Source organism: Lupinus angustifolius, chromosome LG14 (assembly GCF_001865875.1).
Source record: "Lupinus angustifolius cultivar Tanjil chromosome LG14, LupAngTanjil_v1.0, whole genome shotgun sequence".
Classification (NCBI taxonomy): domain Eukaryota; kingdom Viridiplantae; phylum Streptophyta; class Magnoliopsida; order Fabales; family Fabaceae; genus Lupinus; species Lupinus angustifolius.
In genome coordinates this window covers 908,060-931,243 of record NC_032022.1, presented here as the reverse complement: position 1 = coordinate 931,243, position 23,184 = coordinate 908,060, and the positions used below count along the sequence as shown (strand labels likewise).

Genomic DNA, 23,184 nt, shown 5'->3' with positions numbered 1-23,184 from the left:
CCTATTTATAAGAAGTGCATACCCTTCCATGAAGAGTGATACTACTTGATTTCTTATTCCAATTTTGTCCATCATAAAATTAAAATAAGACTTTAGGTATTTACACAATAATTTCCATGACAATTATATATATAGTCATATACCTTACATAAAATAATGACTCTAACCACGTTTAAACATTACATGTGTAACTCAAAAATTATTGCGCAACATGCCTAGAGCAATTAAACACAACCACTATTGTTGCCTGCTTTTTATTTCTTCTTTTGTAGTAAGACATAGAAAACTGTCTAACTCACTTATATCTTTCTAATATTGTCACTATATACCAATTAATATTTCCATTATCAAAACGCCCCACATGGCTTAGTTGGTATTTTTTATTAACAAACTTTGGAACCCCACAAAAACTATAAATAAAATTCTTCATACCAACTATAAAAAAAATGTACGTATTATCTATTAATAATACAAGAGTATTATATACTGTTATTTTATTATTTATTTATTATTTTTAATTACTAATGAGTCTTCAAAAATATTAATGCAAATGAATAATTATATTAACTACGTATAAATCTTTACCTTAAGGGTGTATAAATATTATGATCATTATTATATTTTTTATATCTTAGATACTTTAAAAATCATGATATAAAAATTTAATTTAATTTATCTAAAATAACCAACTTAATATAAATGAGAAATAACACATAAATGATAATTAAAAAAATATAATATAAATCTATATAGTACACAACATATGCCAAAACTAATTTTCACAAGTTTCAACTCATAAGTCAAATCAAATAAACGCTTTAATTTTGTAACAAAAAAAAATAAACGCTTTAATTTAATTAGAGATCCTAACTCTAAGCTCGAAAAAAGAGCAATGAGTGTGTTTTAAGGTAATTGACCCAACATGTGCTGGGTTGCTATAATGTCATTCATGGTACCCATTGTCCCATAAACACATGCTTCCAATTTTTGGAGTCAATGTTTTCTTATAACACTGATTATTTTTATGTTTTTTTTTGGGTTGTTGACCTAAACTTAGGTTGATTATAAGGAATTTGTGTTTTTGGGATCAATTTATAGTGGTTTTAGCATGTGGGTATGTGCTGATTTTAATGGAGTGGGTTTAGGGTTTCAACTTTTTTAGGTATTTTTTTAGTTGAATCTGGTTGTGGATTTTGCTCTTTTGTTTTTGTGGGGTGTTTGTAATTGTGGTAAAGTTTCTGTCTTTGAGAAAGAGATTGGCAATAAGCTGCATTGTTGAATCAAATTCGATTTTGTAGGAAATTTTTGGTACCATTACAGCTTTTAGTGTGTTTTTTGTTTCTTGTTGATGCAAACTTTGTTCTAGTTTGAGGCCCATTGCTTTTGTAGTTGTCAGAATTTGGAAGCATATTTTGGTGCTGCTTAAAGATTTACCTTAAATTTATTCTGAACTTGGTTTTTGAGTTGTTCTGTTTCCGGAATTTGATTGTGTAAATGGCTTCTGTGAAATTTGGTTCCAAGGCTGATGCATTCCAGCGTCAAGGGCAAGCATGGTATGTTGCCTTTTCCCCCTTATTTGTTATGTAAATTGCAATTTTGTTATTGCCACTTTCTTTCCTCAAATGTGATATTCTTTTGTTTTTTCGCAATATTTGTGTGTTTTAAATTGAGGTATAGGACTAGGAAGAACACTTTTTATACTTTTACGCCTTCGAATTAGTGGTTTACCGAACGCTTTCTTGCTACTTCCGGTGTTCATAAGTAATTCAGAATATTGAACTCTTATTCAATTGTAGTTATTGGATGCAGGGTGAATCATTGATTTTTTAAGGTCTTAATCTTTCTTCATAGATCCTAAACTGTCATTTTTATATAATATGTAACATTTTTGTTGCCATTATAATCACAGGTTCTGCACAACCGGGCTTCCGAGTGATTTAGTTGTTGAAGTTTGTGAGATGTCCTTCCATCTTCACAAGGTATATGATTATTTTTATCCTTATAAACATGTTTGGTAAAATCAAACTTGGATCGTTTTTAACCGAGTTCTGATCTCGAAATCATGCTTTGAGAAGAAGCACCATTCAATTGAAACTCAGTTTTGCCAATGAAAACCAAACATGCTAAAAGTTTACATGAAAATAGACATAGCAGAGTTTTTGTTTCTACATTAGCAATATGTTATTTATAACATACTAAGAAGTATGTTGTCAGTTGTGCATTATTATTAGTATATAAAATGGCCATTATTATTATTATAGATTATTGTATCATGTGGAATTGTTTAAATGTAATGTGGTGAGGAGGTTTGTTTTTCGAAAACAATAAAAAGGGTGGCCAAGTGCACGCTATTTCCACCTAGTGAGGTACGAGGAGGACAGATTTACGCAGGATATTAGCCCATGACCTCCGAGTCACAAGGCTCTTTAGCATAGTTGACAAGATCGAGATCCTATGTAAGATCGGAAGGGGTAGATGAAAACGTAAAACGTGTGATTGTAACACGGATCGTAAAATCCTACCAAATATATTTTTTAGACATACATATACACAAAATAATAAAAACTTCAGCTTTAAAGCTTAAACTTCCAACATCAAAATATATGCATACAAAAGTATTAGGTCTCACATAATTGCAAAACTAACATGTCAACAAAATCAACTAAAAGTGTTTGATAGAAAAAAACACCAACAAGTATGAAAGCCTAATATTATATTACATATATATTATGTATATATAATATAATATGTATGTGGAAATATCATGTAGCTACACCATGCTTTATGTGGAAATATCATATTTTATATAGGCTATACGTATATTATAATAGTATGTATGTCGAAAGTGGAACAAAGGTCATTTTAAGTGCTGATAGTGACACGTAAAAAGCAAAATTTAACAAAAGTGTAACACAACAAAAGCACATAAAAAGAAGAGAGAGAACATAACAAAGGCAACATAGTAAACACTATTTTTCTATCATTATACATTACAATATAAAAGAGAGAAAGAACACCACTTTAGAGAGAATAAGGAAAACAAATATGTTGAAGATGAAGATGATAATAAGAAAACTTGAAAATGAAGTCTTGGGAGCTTTTGGTTGTGGCTGTAGCTTCTACTTCTATTCTGATTATGATATGTTTGTTATTTTGCAATTTCTGGTTTAGAAGAATTTTGGGCGGGTCAAATGATTTTGGGCCATGAGTTTCCTCTTCTATACGGGTTTAGAAGATGGAGATTTTGCAATTTAGGGTTTTTTCCATAAAAACTGAAAATCACAACGAGACAACGATTTTACGATCATATGACCTTCCGCGACGGTGGTGAGATCGCATTCAGAGTGGGCACATGACTCGCTAGCTCTTGAAAACTCGTAAGATCTACCGATTCTACGAGTTAAATCACGATCTTAACTACTATGCTCTTTAGGAAAAATACCAATTTATAATTCCCCTTTTCAGCTAAATCGCCCTTTCTCAGTATTTTGATTTTGCTTTTTAATTAAGCTAATCCAAACCCATGTTTAATGCAGTTCCCTTTGCTATCTAGAAGTGGGGTTTTGTTCAGATTGATTACCAAAGCTTCAGAATCAGAGGAAGAGGAAGAATGTGTCATACACCTCTCCGATATTCCTGGCGGGGTGAAAACCTTTGAACTTGTGGCAAAATTCTGCTACGGCGTGAAACTTGAACTTACAGCATCAAATTTTGTTAATCTCTTGTGTGCTGCTGAGCATCTTGAAATGACTGAGGAGCATGGTGAAGGTAACCTCATTTCACAAGCTGAAACCTTTTTCAACCAAGTTGTCCTCCGAAGTTGGAAAGACTCTGTAAGGGCACTTCAAACCTGTGATGACGTTCTTCCCCATGCTGAAGTACTCCACATTGTGAAAAGGTGCATTGAATCACTTGCAGCTAAGGCATCTACTGACCCAAATTTGTTTGGATGGCCTGTATTGGAGCGCGGTGGGCCGATGCAGAGCCCTGGTGGAAGTGTTTTGTGGAATGGAATAAGTACCGGGGCAAGACCAAAGAATCCAAGTTCCGATTGGTGGTATGAGGATGTATCAAATTTGAGTTTGCCTCTTTATAAGAGGTTGATAGCTGTCATGGAATCTCGAGGCATTAGGCAGGATATTATTGCCGGTTCTCTTGCTTTCTATGCTAAAAGGTATCTGCCAGGGTTAAATCGACGTCATGCCTACGGTGATTCCAGTACCCATCTGGCACCAGTCACTTCGGGGTCTCCACCGTCTGAGGAAGACCAGAAGATTCTTGTTGAAGAGATTGATCAGTTACTCCCAATGGAAAAGGGCCTGGTCCATACAAAGTTCCTGTTCGGTCTACTTCGAACAGCCATGATTCTTCGAGTGAACCACTCTTGCATGTCAAATTTGGAGAAACGGATCGGGATGCAGCTTGATCAAGCTACTTTGGATGATCTCTTGATCCCTACTTTCTCATATTCAATGGAGACACTTTACAATGTTGACTGCGTGCAACGAATTCTTGATCATTTTCTTGCTATGGATCAGGTTACTGGTGCTGCATCTCCTTGTTCAATTGATGACGGCCGGTTGATTGGATCACCTTCACTGACATCTATCACCATGGTAGCCAAGCTGATTGATGGTTTCCTGGCTGAGGTTGCCCCAGATGTTAACTTAAAACTTCCCAAGTTCGAAGCCCTTGCTGCTGCTGTTCCCGAGTATGCCAGGCCTTTGGATGATGGCCTATACCGCACCATAGACATTTATTTGAAGGTACTTATCTATAACAAGTTGTCAATTTTTTGTGCATTACATGCAGATGACTGAGCCTAAGTTTAGTATGCATCACCATGCCACAAATGGTTCATTTCTTGGCCTAAGTTGATACCGTATATGTTTGTCCAATGTGATTTAAATTCTGCACCACATCTAGGTTTTCTATTCTTTTATAATTTTATTGTATTATCATTAATAATTATAAATAGCTCTTCTTGCTCATGTTTAATCTATTGTCGGAGATTTGAGTGGAAATTGAATGAAAACAAGGCAGTATTTTTGCAATTGTCGATGGAAATATAAATCCTTACGCATATAATTTAACCCTAGTCAGCATGCTTTTCTGACAGTCAGCACTAATTTGCACCGACTCACTGTTGTTGTCACACAAAACTGCAGTCTCACCCTTGGTTGGTGGAGTCAGAGAGAGAGCAGCTATGTAGGTTGATGGACTGCCAGAAGCTCTCCTTAGAAGCATGCACCCATGCAGCACAGAACGAGCGGCTACCGGTAAGAACAATAGTTCAAGTTCTATTTTTCGAGCAGCTCCAGCTCCGGACTTCAATTGCCGGTTGCTTTCTCGTCTCAGATAATCTTGACGGATCAAGGCAATTAAGAAGTGGTTTGATCGGAACCAACGAGGGTGGCTGGACATCCGCTGTGAAGGAGAATCAGGTTTTGAAAGTCGGAATGGATAATATGAGGATGAGAGTATCTGACCTTGAGAATGAATGCTCAAACATGAGACACGAGATCGATAAATTGGGCTGCACAAAAGGATCAAGCACGTGGGGAGCCGTCTCTAAGAAACTCGGGTTTAAGATCAAGTCTCAGATGTGCAGTGCTGAAGAAGGATCAGTTAGGAACCAGAACAAGAATGGAAATAGTAAGATTGAGAAGTTGAAGGGCAGACATATAGTGAAGCAGAAGAAAAGTTCTTCTATTAGTGACAAAGAATCTGTTTCTTCAATTGTTTCTTCTTAGTATTATATTATGTTACTATGTCATATCTTGAATAGTTTATTTGCTTCTGCAATCTGCATCACAAGCAAGTAGAGTTAGTTGAGATGTAAACAAAGTTCCACTATGTTGTGTAATTTAAACTATAGTTTTAGCCTTTTTCTTATTATGTCCCAATGTCTATGCATATAAAATGTTCATGCCCCTTCTACTTCAAAATATTCATTTGTTGCATTTTTAGTGTAAAGATTTATGTCATACAATCATGAAAGTTTTTTTAGCACCTTATCTCCTCACCTTATAGGTAAGGAATTAATCCTTTCGGTGTGTGTGGTTGTTCCTGCTAATAAGTTTTGCTTATAGAAATTGAACTTTTGACCTTTTAGTCTTTCTAGGGATCTAGTGGAGTTTTACAATACTATTTTAGCTAGTGCTATGATGCTTCTGAATTAGTTTTTTAATTGAAAATATAATACTATAAAGTAATAGTTAGAGTGAATAAAAATATGCTAGCTTAGATTAATAGTTAAGGGAATAAAGATAGGTTAGTGTAAAGATTTATTTTTTACAATTATGGAAGTTTAAGGATGCAATTAATTGTTTTATACCATTCATTTGGATTATTTTTTTGAAAAATTAATAATAATTTAAAATAAATGGTGGATAATACAATAATAATGTAAAAAACTCTTACGCTATTAATGTATATTTCGTTTTCTCATTATTGTTATGATAAACAATGTCATGCATTCTAACCCACATTTGTTTACTTAACTAGCATAATATATGTGTTTGCATGCGTCCTTCATATATTTTTATTAAAGTCAAATTATTACAGTACATGGACATAAAATAATTCATATTGAACAATCTGAAATGAAAAATAGAATAACATGAATATTATTGAATCTCATTATTAAAATAAATATATTATTTATATTAATAGATAAAGGGAAATCATATTCCAACTACCTATGTAGTATAATTTTATGTTTCTCATTTTATCCTTTCTACTAACTTACTTCTATAATCAACTTAATCTCGATTTCCTCTCTTTACTCCATGATAGTTACTATTTCTTAATCTCAGTTTTTTCTATCTAGTCTATGACAATTGTTATTTCGAACTTCATTCTATTCTCTTCCTCTTTCATTACTCTGTAATTGCTTAATTCGATATGAAGATACCACCAATAATACAATATCTACTATTAAATTTGTGATAACAAATCTCACACATTCACTAATGAAGAGAATCTAAAAGATGAAACCAAAGAATAAATAGAAAACAAAAATAACTAGAGGTTCATATTTTATTCTCTCTATTCTTGCTTCAATATTCATGAAGTTAGGGTATTGTTTTATTATATCTAATTCCCTATTCTTAAATTTCTATTAAGTTCATATTAAGTTTTTCTAATATAACTATTTCACTTTCATTCTTTTTCATTAACAATATCACAAACCATGAATTTTAGATAAAACACATATTATCTCTAAAGCTCTATACTCAATATTAAAAAATAGGAATGTGAATTGACATATATGACACTAGTTAATAATAAAACTCATGTACCATTTTTAAGGATCTTACTCATGTTGTAGGCAATCGCAACCAACACTAATACAATGAAGAAAAACTAAACATACAAAAAGTTATTGGATGAAGAAAAAAATTACATGTGAAAAATTAAAATAGAGAAGTTGTAAAGAAGGTAGAAAAAATGTTAACATGAGTTTAGGGATGGAAAACATATTGGCACCCCTAAAATATCTACAAAAGATACATGTGAAGTAACTTATGGGTGAGAGCGGATATCGTGATACCCGTCCCACGGGTACTTGCATATTTTTAAATTTATTTTTTAATTAAATAATTTATATATATTATTATTATTATTATTATTATTATTATTATTTTATAGTTATATATTATCTATTTTTGTATTATTTATAATGAATTTAGTGATTGAAATATATGATAAATTTAACATATACATCAAATTTATTATTCATGTAATAATTATTTTATAGGTGTTAATTATTATAGAATATATAAATATATATTGAAACTTAAAAACTCGTGGTACCCACTACCCATACGGGTACCCATAAATAATGCAGGTATAGGTACGGGAAAACACTACTCTGTATGTTCTACCTGTTGCCATCCCCACAAATTTTTAAGTTTTAATATATATTTATGTAATAATTATTTTATATGTGTTGATTATTATAAAATATATAAATATATATTGAAACTTAAAAACATGTGGGTAACCGTTGGTACCCGTTATCGATGTTGGTACCCGTAAATAATGTAGGTATGGGTACAAGAAAATACTACCCGTGCTCTTTCCACCCCGTTGTCATCCCTAAGTCGTGACAAAAAGTAAAATGAGTGGCTTGATGGAGAAAAAATATTAAGAAAGTCTTTGGTGAAAAACTAAACATGAAGAAGTTGTGAAGAAGGTAGATAAAATATTAACTTGTGAAGGTAAATAAAATATTAAGAGTAAAATGAGTGACCAAAGGGAGAAGAAAATATTAGAAAAGTCTTACCCATGATTTCATGAAAATCCCAACAAATATTTTCAATTAGGAGATATATATAAAAATAAGAGTTCATAACAATAATATATAATTTCTGTAGATTATTGTCATTTTCAAATATTTCAATCTCATAAATGTGAATTGGTCTTTTTAGTATAACAAATATTAGTTACACATTTTAAAACTTAAAATAAAAGGTGTATTAGTTACACATTTGAAGTTTAAGTGCTAAATGCACGTAATAAATTATTTATTAAAATGTTATCAATTTAGATTACTGAGTGTTTTTTACAATTGATACTATAAAAAACAGCCCTTATAAATACATGTGTTACAATATGGAGATATCTATTTTAGTAAAATACTAATCCATTTTATTATAAGATAAGGTAGATTTTAATATCATAGATCAATTTTCTTCATAAATTACACTTTCAATCTCTCTAACCCCTCTTCAAATTTGTTGAGTGTATTATAAATAACGGATAATAGAATAATAATATATAAAATTCACATATTCATAATTAATTTCATATTGAAGTTAATTATGTAATTGTCACCTCTTCCAAATGGACCCCTTCCATGGTCAATTGTGTCAAAAATCATACACATTATAATAAATATAATAATAATCAAAATTTAAAAAATTCAACAAATAAAACACACGCATTGAATTTTATGTGACTGTTTGAAGGCTTCAAAGCCACAGTGTTGGATAATAATTTAAAAAATTCCACTAAAATATATACTTTTAATATACATTACAAACTAAATAAAAAATTGGAGAAATTGAGATAAATAAGTAATAGATAAGAGTATATAAGAAGGTAAAATATAAGAATATGACGAAATCTTAAAACATTAAAAGATTTTAAATAACATAAATATAAAAAAACATGAAACGAAAAGAGTACACCACAATTTTTATATATATATAGATTTATTATACTAGTCAAAAATAATTTTTTTAGAGATTATGCTACAGTGTGGACCAACATTTGCTAACCTAAGTAAACTATTTCAATATGGTTAGAGAATACTAAACTACTACTAAAATAATATTTTAGAGTAATATATATATATATATATACTATGTCATTGTCACTAAATATATTTACACATATTTATTATATCATTCATTTAAATTTTTAAAGAGTTAATAATGAATAAATATAAATGATGAATGTTATAGTAATATTTTATGATACATTTTTTCTGATAATATTTTACATTAATAAGTAATATTATTTTTAGAGTATAATATTTATATACTACAGTTAGTATAAAGATTTAAATAAAGTCAATATATCATTCCTAATTCATTTATTTATTTTTGAAGAATCAATCATAATAAATAATAAATTGACAATATATAAAATTCGTACACTCAATATATTATTTACCGTAATATTTTACTTTAGCAAATAATATTATTTTTATAAGCTATCATTCTTATTTCAATAATAATAAGATTTAAAGATAAATCCTGATTCCTTTAAAATCTTCAAATCCTTGATCCGCGTTTTGAAGTTTCATTTCAAAGTAGCGCTGTTTTCTTCTACTTTTCTTCACTCAGTCTTCTCTTTTCTCCGTTCAACTATTTCTATATCTTATCTTATCGAGTATGAATCTATAACAATTCAATTCACTAATATAATTGTTTCAACTCTTCGATTTCAATATTTCATTGTTCCATTTTCAGATTCAGATTTTCATTTTGCTTCATTTGTTGTTCTAGATCGGGAAAAAAATGGAGGAAGTTGACATTGAAGGTGGTGGAGAAAACGGTTTTCGTGTTCGCAAGTATCTTCCTGTGTTGGCTAACGATGGTGCGGTTCATGAAATTTCTCCAATCGATTCTGGATCTACTGCTTCTGCGTTTCCAGATCAACCTGCTAATCTCAGGTTTCACTAATTTCAGTTGCTATTGGAATTTCAGATCCTGGATTGTTTTTTTTGTTTCAATTGTGATAAACTCTTCAGTGTTTGGAGCAAGTGAAGTAGCATGAGTGTGGTTGTGTTTTTGTTCAGGAATAAGCTAATCACTTGTTAAAAGCTGTTTTAGTTTAAATTTGAGTTAATCTGCTTAATTAGAGTTTAATTTGATGAGCTGGGAGTGGAAATGTTTTTATACTATCAACCAATCATATATTACTAACCAACAAAATGTTGGTCTACCTGTGTAAGACCCTGCTAGATCCCTAGAAAGTCCAAAAAATCAAGTCTTCGATTCCTGAGAGCAATACTTGTTGAAAGGAGAGCCATATACCTCGAAAGAGATTAGTTCAGGGATACCCTTGGTAGTATAAAAGAACAATCATATATTATTGGGAGAGACAGTCTATTTGTGCTTACAAGGGTAAGGCTGTGTACATCCATACTTTGCACTCACATACCTCACTAGGTGGGAGCCTCGTATAGTTACCACCTTTTTTAACCAATCATGTATTATGTACACCGATGTGGTTTCAGAGACTAGTAAATCATAATATTGTGGCCTTAAATGCAGTTGCTACCGAATTCAAAACCCTATTACTATTTGTGAATGTGACTTTTGGGTTAGTTATTGTGAGAGTTAAATATTTTAAATGACGTAGCAGTGCAAAATACATTTGCACTGATAGTAAATCTAAATTAAATCCATTGAATGATGAAGAATGCTTTTATTGTCTCAGAAAAATAAATGTAGGTCCAGGTGTGAATGGGAGTTCTGATGCCAAAGAAGGGAATGCTCCTCATCAACAACAACCTAATGGAACCGAACAAGAATCCAAACTAGAATTATTTGGTTTTGATTCCCTCGTCAACATTCTTGGTCTCAAAAGGTATGAGACTTGTTACTTTGAACTGATGTTACTCCTAAGAAGTTGGGTGTTAGCAGCCTTTAACTTTACGAACCACCGTTGTTCAGTTTTGTGTTCAAACACTGCACCAGTAGTCTTTCACTTGTAATATTTTCTTACAGTGGACTGCTGCATTACATCAATAATAATTGCCAAATTTGATATTAGTTTGGGAAATTTTTCTTGGTTTCCTAATTTTAACAGTTTTTTATTGACATATCATGTCCTTCTCCAGCATGACTGGTGAGCAAGTTGCACCACCATCTAGTCCTAGAGATGGTGAGGATATTCCTATCATTGCTGGGCAGGTATGTTAATATCTTAAATATAAGTTCACTTCATTTCAGCTGCATCCTATTTGTGTCTGTTGACAACAATGACATATTCAAATGTAGTAATTGGTGAATACACTATATGTCTTCATGATTTGAATTTACCAAAATAAGAAATTGGAAAAAAACTCCAACCAGAACAGGTTCTGTTTTTTACGTATTTCTATATTTATTTTGAAAAAAATATTATAAATGATATCTCTGTGAAATAATGGAAAGAGATAAAAAGTGAAGGAAAATACATAAAAAAAAAATAGAGAGAGAAGAGGGAGAATCTGAACTAAAAAAAGTGTAACTGTCACGACTCATGAATAACTGAACCCTAATCAGCTTTTGGTAGATATACAAGAATCTAAAACATGTAGAAACCTGCCAAACTGTATGTTGGCATGCCAGCATCCCACAAGCTAATGTATTGCTACATAGTCTAACATGATGCAAAACTATTGTGAGTATTTAATGGCAGATAGCCAGATACACATAAACACATAATTAGTCATATCAACAAGGAGCAGTAGTTGATAAAAGCAAATCTTGACCATTGGATCATGCATGCATGGTCCAGATTAATATTAATTAAAATTCACATACTCACACACTCATACTACCTTTATAAATAAGTCAATGGTATTATATTTAGTCATAATCACACTAGTATGATTCGGTGCTCATGACTTGCTATGATAATTTTCCAAATTAAACTTATCTTCGTACCTTATATGTGCCCTTACAAACACAAATATATAAACTTGTACAATACGTTTTAGCTTTTATTTTCTATGGGGTTGATGTGTTGTTTGTATAAATGTAATGTATGCTATTATCCAATGATTAGTTGCAATTGATCTCACTCTTCTTTGATGGTTTAATATAAGACTGGTTCTATTTTGTTGTCATTGTGAATCCAAAAAGATCAATGTTGTAAGTTACTGTGATCTGATTTTGGACTTAGGTTTTTTGCCTTGACACAACAAGTTCATTTTATTTTGCAGCCTGATAAAATGGGGACAATGATGGGTGTATTCATTCCTTGTTTACAGAGCATTTTGGGCATCATCTACTACATTCGTTTCTCTTGGTAACTTTTTGATTTTATCTTACGTCAAATGGTAGTCCATTCCAGGATTTCCAGAAACAAATGTTTAAATGTTAGGTTTTCATAATTTGAACACAAGTCTTAACTCTTAAGTATTGAAATATCATAACAACATCTGAATACAACTGAACAACGATTCAGATTTAAGAGATTTCACAAGTCAAACTTCTTTATGTCATACCTATTATGAGCAAATGATCATTCATTGGAAAGCTGTAAGTAACTTTAGGAATAGTTTGAAATTGAGATTCAAATCTTGTGGGATATGATAAAAATAGTGACCAATGTCAGTTTTCAAAATACTTAAATGAATACTTTTTTCAGATATGTTTATTGGGCATTTCTTTATGTATAAGTTAATTGTGAATGTTTAATATCTTATTTGGTTCTGCTCTCTACCAAGGTGTTGTTCTTATTGGTTCGCAAGCTCAAGTTGTGAGCTGAAGTCTCATGGATGATTTTATAATTTATATTTAGTGAGCATATTCATATTATTGTTTCAATATTTTTTATAAACTTCAATTAAATAATATATTTTTATTATGTTCATGAATTTTGTGATTCAATACGATTTAGAAATTAAAAAAGTAGTGTACTGATTCATGCTTTGAATCACAAACCTTGGTTGGTTGTCAGTTGAGTTCATGAGACCAAGTTTCGCTTCTTTGTGGTGGTCTGCTCGCGGTTTTTAGGGTAGGTCTCTCTGAATAGATGCCCAGATTGATTGGCATGCTTTTTTGCATGATTCTTGTTCTTAGTTTTTGTTTCTCCTTGCATTTTTGGCTATTGTTTTTAAGTTCTTGAGGATTTCTTATCTTCAGATTTTTTATTTAATAATAATAATAATAATTCCCAAATAGGCTCAATATAGTAAATCAAATATAGTAGAATAATTATTATAATGATTGTTTTGGCTCCTTCAGTATTTTGCATTTGATTTAACTGGATTACTTTGTCATCATTAACTAATCATAATTTAGATGTTTTATTCTCCATGATTGTATTGTTGTAGGATTGTTGGTATGGCTGGCATAGGAGGGTCATTGTTGCTTGTTGCCTTATGTGGCATTTGTACTTTCCTTACTTCAATATCATTGAGTGCTATTGCAACCAATGGTGCCATGAAGGTACGCACTATATGAATAAGTTGAGCAACAGTTTCTTTGGTATGAATATATTTTTTTTAAAGTCTCATTGTTAAAATCAACTATACCTAAGATAACATGCTATCTTTAATTTTATTTTGGATAATTCCACAAGTTGTTCAAACAAATTAGTATATGTTGAGTGAAAGACATACATAATTAAAGGTAAATCATGAGTCATCCTTGTATGTTTATTGAGAGTTGTTATATTATTTTTATGTTTCTTCATCATTCTCTTTTACTTTATAGTCTGCATCGTTGATTCATAGATATAGTTGTTTTTTTGTGTAGGGTGGGGGGCCATACTATCTCATTGGTCGAGCCCTTGGTCCAGAAGTTGGAGTTAGCATTGGTTTATGCTTCTTCCTTGGCAATGCAGTTGCTGGAGCACTGTAAGTGCATGACATGATTTTCTTAAACAAATATATAAACAACTTTAAAAGGGAGATCAGACTGCAAGGATGATGGATCAAGTTTTGCCACATAGCTTAATGTATACCACACAATGAAGTCTGAGTTCTTTTTCTGTTTCTTTTTTATTCTAGTTACATATTGGGAGCCGTGGAAACATTTTTGAAAGCAGTCCCTGCCGCTGGGATTTTTAAAGGTAATGAGTCTAGTAACATTTTTTTTTGGGAACTGTGGTATTTTATCTTTTACCGTTTTCCCTTTAGGAAAAATTCAAGCATGTTATTTATCAGTTCCATAGGGTTGTTTTGTGCTTTCCATATATATCCTTCCAGAGTCATAAGTAATTAGTCGGCAATAAATTTCACCTCAAGCACCAGAAGTGGACTTGTAATATTATATAAATATATTAAACATACATTTCAAAAGAAAGAAGACAAATTTTCTTTACGTGGTTACTAATTTAGTTCAGTGTCTGTTGTTTTTGACATGTTAAAAAAAGGTTTTAGTAGTTATTGCAGAAGGAAAAAATGACAGGGCAAAGAGGTATCTACATTTTAAGTGAAAAAGATAAATGTGCACAAAGGCCATGAAACTGAGATGCCATTTGTCTTCAAAATTTTCCTTGGGTGGTCTGGTCTTTATTCTACTGAATTCCCATTGATCAAATGAAAAAGGGAGAAAGGAATAGTTATGCTCTACTCAATTCCTTTGACACTACTGTGTACATTTTTCTTATTGTTTTGTTTCTATAGCATCAATTGTTAGTATACTTATGTTTCACTGTTATTGACATTCTGAGTAATATTAAAGCATTATGTTTGACGTGAGCAACTGGTCTTTTGATTATTACTATGTTGCAAGTGCAGGGACGATGACAGCAGTTAATGGAACTGCAGTTGCGCAACCAATACAGAGTCCAAGCTCTCATGATCTGCAAATTTACGGGATTGTTGTGACTATTCTTTTATGCCTTATTGTATTTGGAGGAGTAAGGATGATAAATCGAGTTGCACCTGCTTTTCTAATACCTGTTTTATTCTCATTGGTCTGCATATTTCTGGGGGTTATTTTGGCTAGAAAGGATCATCCTGAAGGTTTGTTATTTGCTCTCTGTTCTCTTTACCCTAGTTATCGTTGTTGACCTGTCCTTCTTCAAACTCTTTGGTTGGTACTTGGTAGAGGATCCATTGCTTTAGCTTCATCCTATGTTTGGTAGAAGATCCATGCTTTAGCTTCATCCTATGCTCAAGCACATGTAGACTATTCTTCCGATACACTCAAAACTGCCAAAACTTGTTGATTGTTAATAACCAGATGCATAAGTTTTGGGCATTTTGCTTTTATAAATTTCTCATTGGGGTAAAAACACTCCAAAATATGATTTTTCTGCAAAAAACAAAAAAAAACTTGTAATTTAGTGTGGTGGATGTTCAAATATTTGGTCTTAATATCATATGCTGCTATATTAAAACAATCTTAGAAGGACATTTCACTTGAATGGTTGCACTCACTTGATTCAAAGTTAAGAGTATTGTATCCACAGAACAACATTGATGATAAATTGTATTTAGACGCCATTGCTTTGTTGTGACTGGTGGAGCTTGTAGGAAAAGGAATAGAAATGGTTAGCGCTCAGATTTGCGCTATTGTAGCTCATCAGAAATAATAATAATAATAATAATAATAATAATAATAATAAGAAAGAACAAATAACATAATAATGAAACTAAAGGCCCCTGCAGACAGGCAAGACATCCATGAGAGAAGGATCTTGAACTGCAACCTTAAATAGAATTAGTATTGTTCTCATACGTAATATAGAAATTGATTTCTTTGCTAAAAAAAGAAAAAAATAACAGAATTTGATAATAAATTTTTAATTTTGTTTTTTGTTGTCAATGATTTGGACTGTTCTGTTGGAATCTGGTACTGATTCTTCAACGAGTTTAAAACAGAACCATCTGAACCTTTTAGGGACACCTTTTAGATCAGAACCTTTTGCCCTGACTTGGCCTTTTAGGGACACTTTGCACTTGAAGCATCTGGTTATGCTGAATTTGTTGCCTCTTTGATACACTTGGCCAGTCATATTTTTGAAATTAGGGGATATAAATCAATCTTATATTGATGTATGTAACTTGTATTAAGAAAATAAATAATGAGGGTCTGGAGGGACTGACTCAAATGATAGCAAAAACTGGGGGTTTTCTTTGATTTGGTGTGGGTGATCAGATAAGAGACTATCATGTTGGTTGGGTGCAAGGCTTGTTGCTAGCCTAAGAATGTAAATAGCAGAAACTGAAGGAGATACAAAACAGAGAAGGAATCTGAAACTTGTGATTCTATATCTTAATTTAAAGGGATTATAAAGGGTTTATATACTAGCAGCTCACAACTGTCAGCTAAGATGCCAGCTCACTAAATAATAACAGGATTAGTTAGTAGAACTAATTCATTTTATAGTAGAACTACCTTATCGGTTTAGTTCTCTTCTCTAATAAATTAGGGGTTTTGGAATTTGATGTCCAGAAATATTGCTTGCGTGTAGGTTATAGTTCTGTGGTCCTTCCCTTTACTGACTTAAGCTTGGCTGCATTAAGTTATTCATTGTATAGTTTAGAACAGAGTAGAGGGTACCAATCGAATGATCAGTGCAACTCATTGTAGCGCTAGGAGGTTTAGTTCCCAAGGGATTCAACCTATTGGTTTCCTTTGTTTTGATGATGGTACTTGTATCAGGTTTCTGGAGAATGTTTATGTGGGAAAGCTTTCTTTCTAGCGACTTTTACTCTCCTCTTTCATGTCTTGACCTCGAGTAATTGCATATTATAGTAGCGGTTAGTTTTTACTCAATTTCAAGGCTCTCATTTTAGATGGAACTTTCATTTTGAAAGGAATTTGACTGTCAGGGATTCTAGTTAGAGCCCCTTTATTGTTTAATGGTGTTCGCTTTGTTTGGAAAACAGTTCCAAATAGGAATCCTTTTTCCTTTTCTGGGCCTGGGTGAAAGAACAAAATTCGATAGAGGATAGAATGAAAAAGTATAATAGATGAGACAGATAAAAAACTCTTCACAGAAATACAAAACTAAGCTGAAGATAAGGGAACTAGGGAAAGGTTAGTCAATAAGATTGGTAAAATTGACTGGTTCTAAATATATACAACTCACGCTGCTTTTACTCTTCATGTTGGGTATTGAAACTTTTTTCTTAAAAAAACAAATTTTCTGATACATGTACAATGGAATGACTTTAGTTTTTCATATATTTTTCTTGGTGTATTTGATTCAGAGGGAGTTACTGGGTTGAGTTTGGAGACAATTAAAGAAAATTGGAGTTCCAATTATCAAAAAACTAATAGTGCTGGAATTCCTGAAACTGATGGCTCTGTGACCTGGGATTTCAAGTAAGATTCTGTCAGATTTTCTCTTTTAGTTATATTTGCATCCCTTCTAATCTACCATTTTGCCTTTCAATGATTGTGCAAGAAGTCTAAATATCTGTTGGCTTTGGGTTTTACTCTGTCAATAAATAATTTGTGGGGGCGAAATCCTTTTACTTGAGACAATTGACCTAAATGCTTTATGAAATGAAAGCAAACATGACAATGACATGAGTTCATCAGGTTGAGTATGATGTTATGAATGAATTAACTAAAAGACCATGCTCTAGATAGTGGTCTGAGATTTTTTTGCCTCCAGGTTTTTCATTGGGAGCCTTTGAAAATGATTTCAATAATAACTTTTTATCCAACCATCTTTAATTCTAGTGTTAGGATTTCTTGAAGTATTGTTAGAGGTTGCTGTATTATGCTAATGTTGTTTAGAAAAGAATATTCCACTTTATAGAGTTAGAATATTTAAGGTTCTAGACCCTCCTATTGTATAAATACCCAACCCCCTGAGGCTACTGTGGTTCAGCTAATTCAGTTACAAATTTTCAGATTCACTTTCACTCGCTCTCTTTGTTTTCTCACATTTTATCTTAGATTCTTACTTTCTCAGATCCTTATAATCCTCAAATGGCATCACAAAACTTGTTTGTTCTAACGTCCGTACACCACATAGGACATAGCTTCTTCAATTTTTTTCTGTTCAATTCAAACATTAGAAAAAAGAGCTTCATCTTTTTCTCTGCTTGATACTATGGAAAATTCACTTGATCCATCTTTGCAATCTTCTCTTCCTTCCTTGAGTCAAATCCTGGAAACAAACTCTTCGTCTGCAAGGATAAAGCTACATACATCTACCATCTCCAGACCCCACTAGGTGGGAGTCTTGTGCACTGGACTGCCTTTTTATGTTTTTCCTTAGGAAGCCCTGCCATGTACTATTTATTTATGTACTTCTGTTATTTGGTTGAAAATTTACATCTTTGGGTTTCGTTGTTTGTGTCTTACGTTAAGTTTTTGTAGATTTTGTAACATATCTTGTTACTCGCCAATCACCATTGTAGTATTCTAGTGTTCTTCCTGGCAATGCCTGTTTTCTTGGACTGTTTAGAGTAGCCTGAGTTTCATAAGGGTTAACACTTCCAAATATGAAATACTAGGCAACGTTTTTGAAATGGACTGAAAATTGGTATTTGTTGTTTAAAATAGTGTAACAATGTTGGAAATGTTAATTTTTATATTTAATACATGTTGCCAAATCAGACTCTGGTTACTTGTCAACAGATTTTGTTAGTGTCTCACATTTCTAGATACTTGTGCACATAAATAATTATTGTTGAGAAAGAGTTGGGGAGAATTTTATCACCTTACACTGGCATCCATATAAATAAAACCATCTCATTCCCATTAGTTCAGGTGCCTAAGGGACCAACTTGTAGAAATTTTGCTTGTTCACAATATTGAAATGATTTTTCAAATTCTGACTAATTCTTTTTCGCCAGTTCATTGGTGGGCCTTTTTTTCCCTGCTGTGACAGGAATAATGGCCGGTTCTAATCGATCATCCTCCCTGAAAGATACTCAGCGATCAATTCCTGTTGGAACATTAGCTGCTACTCTTGTAACTTCAGTTATGTATCTTGTTTCTGTGATTTTGTTTGGTGCTGTTGCCAGCAGACAGAAGCTTTTAACAGACAGGTATTTTTCTTGTCAAAAAGTTCTTTCCTTGATAAAAAAAAAATCTTGAACATGCTGAGAAAACAGAATAGAAGGATCAGGAAGACTCCTAACAGGAAAGAAATAAAAAATTGTATAAGAGAATAGACAATGATGAGCTCAAAAAACCTGTCCCTCCGAATGTGCACTAAAAAACCCATTAAAACACATGGATGCATAATGCCCTTTTAGTCCTCTTTATTTTTTCCTTTGGAGTTTATTTGTTGTGCCACCAACTTCCAGGTTGTTGTCCATGGTATTTTAGTCATACATTCAGTGTTTTTTATTTCTTTTTTTTTGGAGGGGGGTCTGTCCATAGAATAGATAATATCTGAAATACTGATTGAATTTCCATTCACTGGTTTCATTTGGATACGGAGCTTTTATGCAGGCTACTTACAGCTACGATAGCCTGGCCTTTTCCTTCGTTAATTAAAATTGGGATTATTCTTTCAACTATGGGTGCTGCTCTTCAGAGCCTGACTGGTGCCCCAAGTCTGCTCGCTGCAATAGCCAATGATGATATTTTACCTATTCTGAACTACTTTAAAACTACAGATAGCAGTGAGCCCCATGCTGCTACCCTTTTTACCGCTTTTCTATGTGCTGGGTGTGTCGTTATTGGGAATATGGATCTTATCACTCCAACTGTAACTATGTTTTTCCTTCTATGTTATGCTGGTGTCAACTTATCCTGCTTCCTTCTCGATCTTCTCGATGCCCCTAGTTGGCGTCCTCGGTGGAAATTTCACCATTGGAGTCTGTCTCTTCTAGGAGCATTACTTTGCATAGGTATGTTGCCATCCTGTGATTTTTTTTCATCTGTTTACTTTAATGGTTTATTTATATCCCTGTTTATATATGATCTCATGACCTTTCATATTTACCTTTATTTTTCTCTGCTTTCTGCCGTCGGAGCCTGGGGTTAACTACTAGGATGAAAGAAAATCCTGTTATTTAAAAAGGATGGCCCAACGCACGAGACTCAACCTTGGTGGGGTTTGAGGAGGGTAAATATACACAGTCTTGCCTCGTAAACAAAGAGGTTGTTTAGAGTGATGTTTCTTTGATGTTCATAAGGATGCAAACTAATATTCCAATTGATTATCACGTGAAGACTATAGAATGACTGACTATGGTCACAGAATGAGATATTTGGTTGTCAAGTATATCAGCTTTACAAAAAGTCTGTGTGTTCACAGAGGTCAACTAGAGGCTCCTGTCTGGATCATAGGTGTATCAACAAGTCTACAGTATTTCCAGGAAATACTTTCTGTGAAATGACAATATCAGAATAGTATTTGTCCACCTCAGCCTAGAAAATATGAAAATTTTCCAAATCTTGAATCTTAAAATGATTGGAGTCATAGATATAGCATGTAACTTCCAAACTCCATCATGGATCTGAATTGTATCATCCGCATAGACAGCAATGTATTGGGAGCATATCAACATGATGGTATATTAGAATTTAGAAGTGGACCCTGTCCCAAGTATTGGATGGAGAGAGTGAGCTTGATCATCTTCATTAATGGGCTAAGTGAACAACAACATGCATAAGTGGACTTTACACCAGTACACCACATCTTGACGCAAAACCTTAAGGCATTATGCATACAGGTCTTCAACTTTCCCAATTCTATCCAATGCGAGGCTTCTTTATTTCCTAACATGATAAAACAGGAGGATCTGGCTTGCTACTGATAAACTTTCCAAGATTGTTTCAAGCTGTAAAGAGAATGTATAATCCCAATGCTGAACTTGACCCTCGTTGAGCAACAGAGTCTGGTTGTTGGTTCATTTAAAGTTGCTCCTAAAGCTTCACAAATTGCATTTGTAATATCTAGTTGATTTAGTGGTCAACATCGCATACCAGCCAAAAAGAAACGCAGGCATCCTTAGAATATTCTGTCTTCGCTAAAAAATGCCACAGTTTATCATTGGACTGTCTGTTTGGAAGAATTAAGTGTAGAGAATCCATAAAGGCATAAACATAGTTTGCTATTAATCGTTACTTATGCTGCTACAGCTGCTGTTTGTGTGTGTGTGGGTGTATTAGTTCAAATTTGTCATGATCAAAAACCTTGTTTCTGGTGCAGTGATAATGTTCCTGATTTCTTGGCCATTCACTGTCGTGTCTTTGGCCCTTGCAAGCCTTATATATAAGTACGTGAGCATCAAAGGAAAGGCTGGGGACTGGGGAGATGGTTTCAAAAGTGCTTATTTCCAACTAGCACTTCGTAGCCTTCGGTCACTGGGAGGTAAGTACTTTCCAGTTCAATTTTCAAATACAAAAGATAATAACATTTTTTATTTTGGCATCATTGCGTAGTTAATTCATGGGTCTGCTGATGTTCCGTTCTAGCTAGCTCACAGAAGCTTTTATTATAGTTGGTTGACATGATGTGATCTACTGTTTGGAGTCAGGGTTGGGAACTTAACCTGCAAAGATTAATTGAAAAGCTGTTTCTTTTAGAATATTGCAAGTTCATCTCATGTTCTATTTTATCATCTAGAATTCTATAATTCCATTACCATTCAAAATAAGATTCTGAGGATATGTATGATAAAATCGTAAAGCTGTAATTGCTTGGACGTTAGAAGTATCTAAATAAGAATCATGTTTTCAAATAAAGCATTTATTTCCTTATGAGTGTGTTCTTTTATCTGTTTTTGCAAATTTATATTTGCCATTATATTTGTAGCAAGCCAAGTGCACCCAAAGAATTGGTACCCAATTCCACTAATACTTTGCCGACCCTGGGGCAAACTGCCAGACAATGTTGCCTGCCATCCCAAACTTGCCGACTTCGCTAACTGTATGAAGAAGAAAGGTCGAGGAATGTCCATATTTGTCTCTATATTGGATGGGGACTATCATGAATGTGCTGAAGATGCCAAGGCTGCTTGTAAACAACTCAGTACTTACATTGATTACAAGAATTGTGAAGGTGTGGCTGAGATTGTTGTAGCCCCTAATATGTCTGTAGGCTTTCGAGGCATCATTCAGACAATGGGCCTTGGCAATCTCAAGCCAAACATTGTGGTGATGCGTTACCCAGAAATATGGCGTCGGGAGAACTTGACAGAAATTCCTTCCACCTTTGTTAGCATAATTAATGACTGCATTGTTGCAAGCAAGGCAGTAGTTATAGTGAAGGGTCTTGATGAATGGCCTAACGAATACCAGAAACAGTATGGTACAATTGATTTATATTGGATTGTTAGGGATGGTGGTCTAATGCTGCTTCTCTCTCAGCTGCTTCTTACCAAGGAGAGTTTCGAGAGTTGCAAGATTCAGGTATTCTGTATTGCAGAAGATGATGCAGATGCAGAGGCGCTGAAAACAGACGTGAGAAAATTCCTTTATGATCTTCGGATGCATGCAGAAGTCTTTGTCATAACCATGAAATGGGATGCACAAACCGATGGTGGGTCACCACAAGATGAGTCATTGGATGCACTTGCCAGTGCTCAACAGAGAATTGATGATTATTTAACTGGAATGAAAGCTGCAGCAGAGAGAGACGCAACCCCTCTAATGGCGGATGGTAAGGCTGTGGTCGTGAATGAGAAGCAGGTTGAAAAGTTTCTTAACACAACGCTTAAGCTCAATTCGACAATTTTAAAATACTCGAGAATGGCTGCTGTAGTACTGGTAAGTCTTCCTCCACCTCCACTCAACCACCCAGCATATTTCTATATGGAGTATATGGATCTGTTGCTGGAGAATGTACCCAGGATTTTACTTGTAAGAGGGTACCATAGAGATGTTGTAACTCTATTTACATAGTTAACTTTTAGTTATCATGTTTCTCATTTTCTGTTTATATTGTTGTAGTTTACAATGTAGTCTTCGTTCATAGTACCACCCATCAGATTCTATAGAAATATTTGAAATTGTATTCACTTCGGGACTTCATTTGAATTATTTTTTTTCATGAGATGAGAAATGTATGTTGTTCCTTTTA

At 33.2% G+C, this 23,184-nt stretch overlaps 2 protein-coding genes across 3 annotated transcripts; both read left to right on the top strand.

Annotated features, from left to right (window-relative positions):
• Positions 846–5,933, top strand: LOC109326769 (BTB/POZ domain-containing protein At1g30440-like). The gene is made up of 4 exons (XM_019559572.1): positions 846–1,553; positions 1,910–1,979; positions 3,537–4,766; positions 5,169–5,933. The coding sequence occupies exons 1-4, from the start codon at positions 1,495–1,497 to the stop codon at positions 5,751–5,753; spliced, it is 1,944 nt and encodes a 647-aa protein (XP_019415117.1). The 5' UTR covers positions 846–1,494; the 3' UTR covers positions 5,754–5,933.
• On the top strand, positions 9,811–23,184 carry LOC109326809 (cation-chloride cotransporter 1-like). Of its 2 annotated transcripts, none has more exons than XM_019559651.1 (14): positions 9,811–9,823; positions 10,020–10,186; positions 10,957–11,106; positions 11,360–11,432; positions 12,449–12,534; positions 13,565–13,679; positions 13,989–14,089; positions 14,243–14,304; positions 14,975–15,202; positions 17,399–17,513; positions 19,001–19,195; positions 19,605–20,005; positions 21,313–21,474; positions 21,919–23,184. In XM_019559651.1, exons 2-14 carry the CDS (start codon positions 10,032–10,034, stop codon positions 23,004–23,006), a joined length of 2,931 nt encoding a protein of 976 aa, XP_019415196.1. In that variant the 5' UTR covers positions 9,811–9,823; positions 10,020–10,031; the 3' UTR covers positions 23,007–23,184. The 2 variants fall into 2 exon arrangements, with proteins under 2 accessions (XP_019415196.1, XP_019415195.1); XM_019559650.1 differs by having other exon boundaries at positions 9,817–9,903.

Coding starts and splice junctions, on each gene's coding strand:
- LOC109326769 (XM_019559572.1), top strand. CDS start 1,495: ATGGCTTCTGTGAAATTTGGTTCCAAGGCTGATGCATTCCAGCGTCAA. Junction 1,554..1,909: donor CAGCGTCAAGGGCAAGCATG/GTATGTTGCCTT, acceptor TTATAATCACAG/GTTCTGCACAACCGGGCTTC. Junction 1,980..3,536: donor TGTCCTTCCATCTTCACAAG/GTATATGATTAT, acceptor TGTTTAATGCAG/TTCCCTTTGCTATCTAGAAG.
- LOC109326809 (XM_019559651.1), top strand. CDS start 10,032: ATGGAGGAAGTTGACATTGAAGGTGGTGGAGAAAACGGTTTTCGTGTT. Junction 17,514..19,000: donor TCTGTGACCTGGGATTTCAA/GTAAGATTCTGT, acceptor CTTTTTCGCCAG/TTCATTGGTGGGCCTTTTTT. Junction 20,006..21,312: donor AGGAGCATTACTTTGCATAG/GTATGTTGCCAT, acceptor TTTCTGGTGCAG/TGATAATGTTCCTGATTTCT.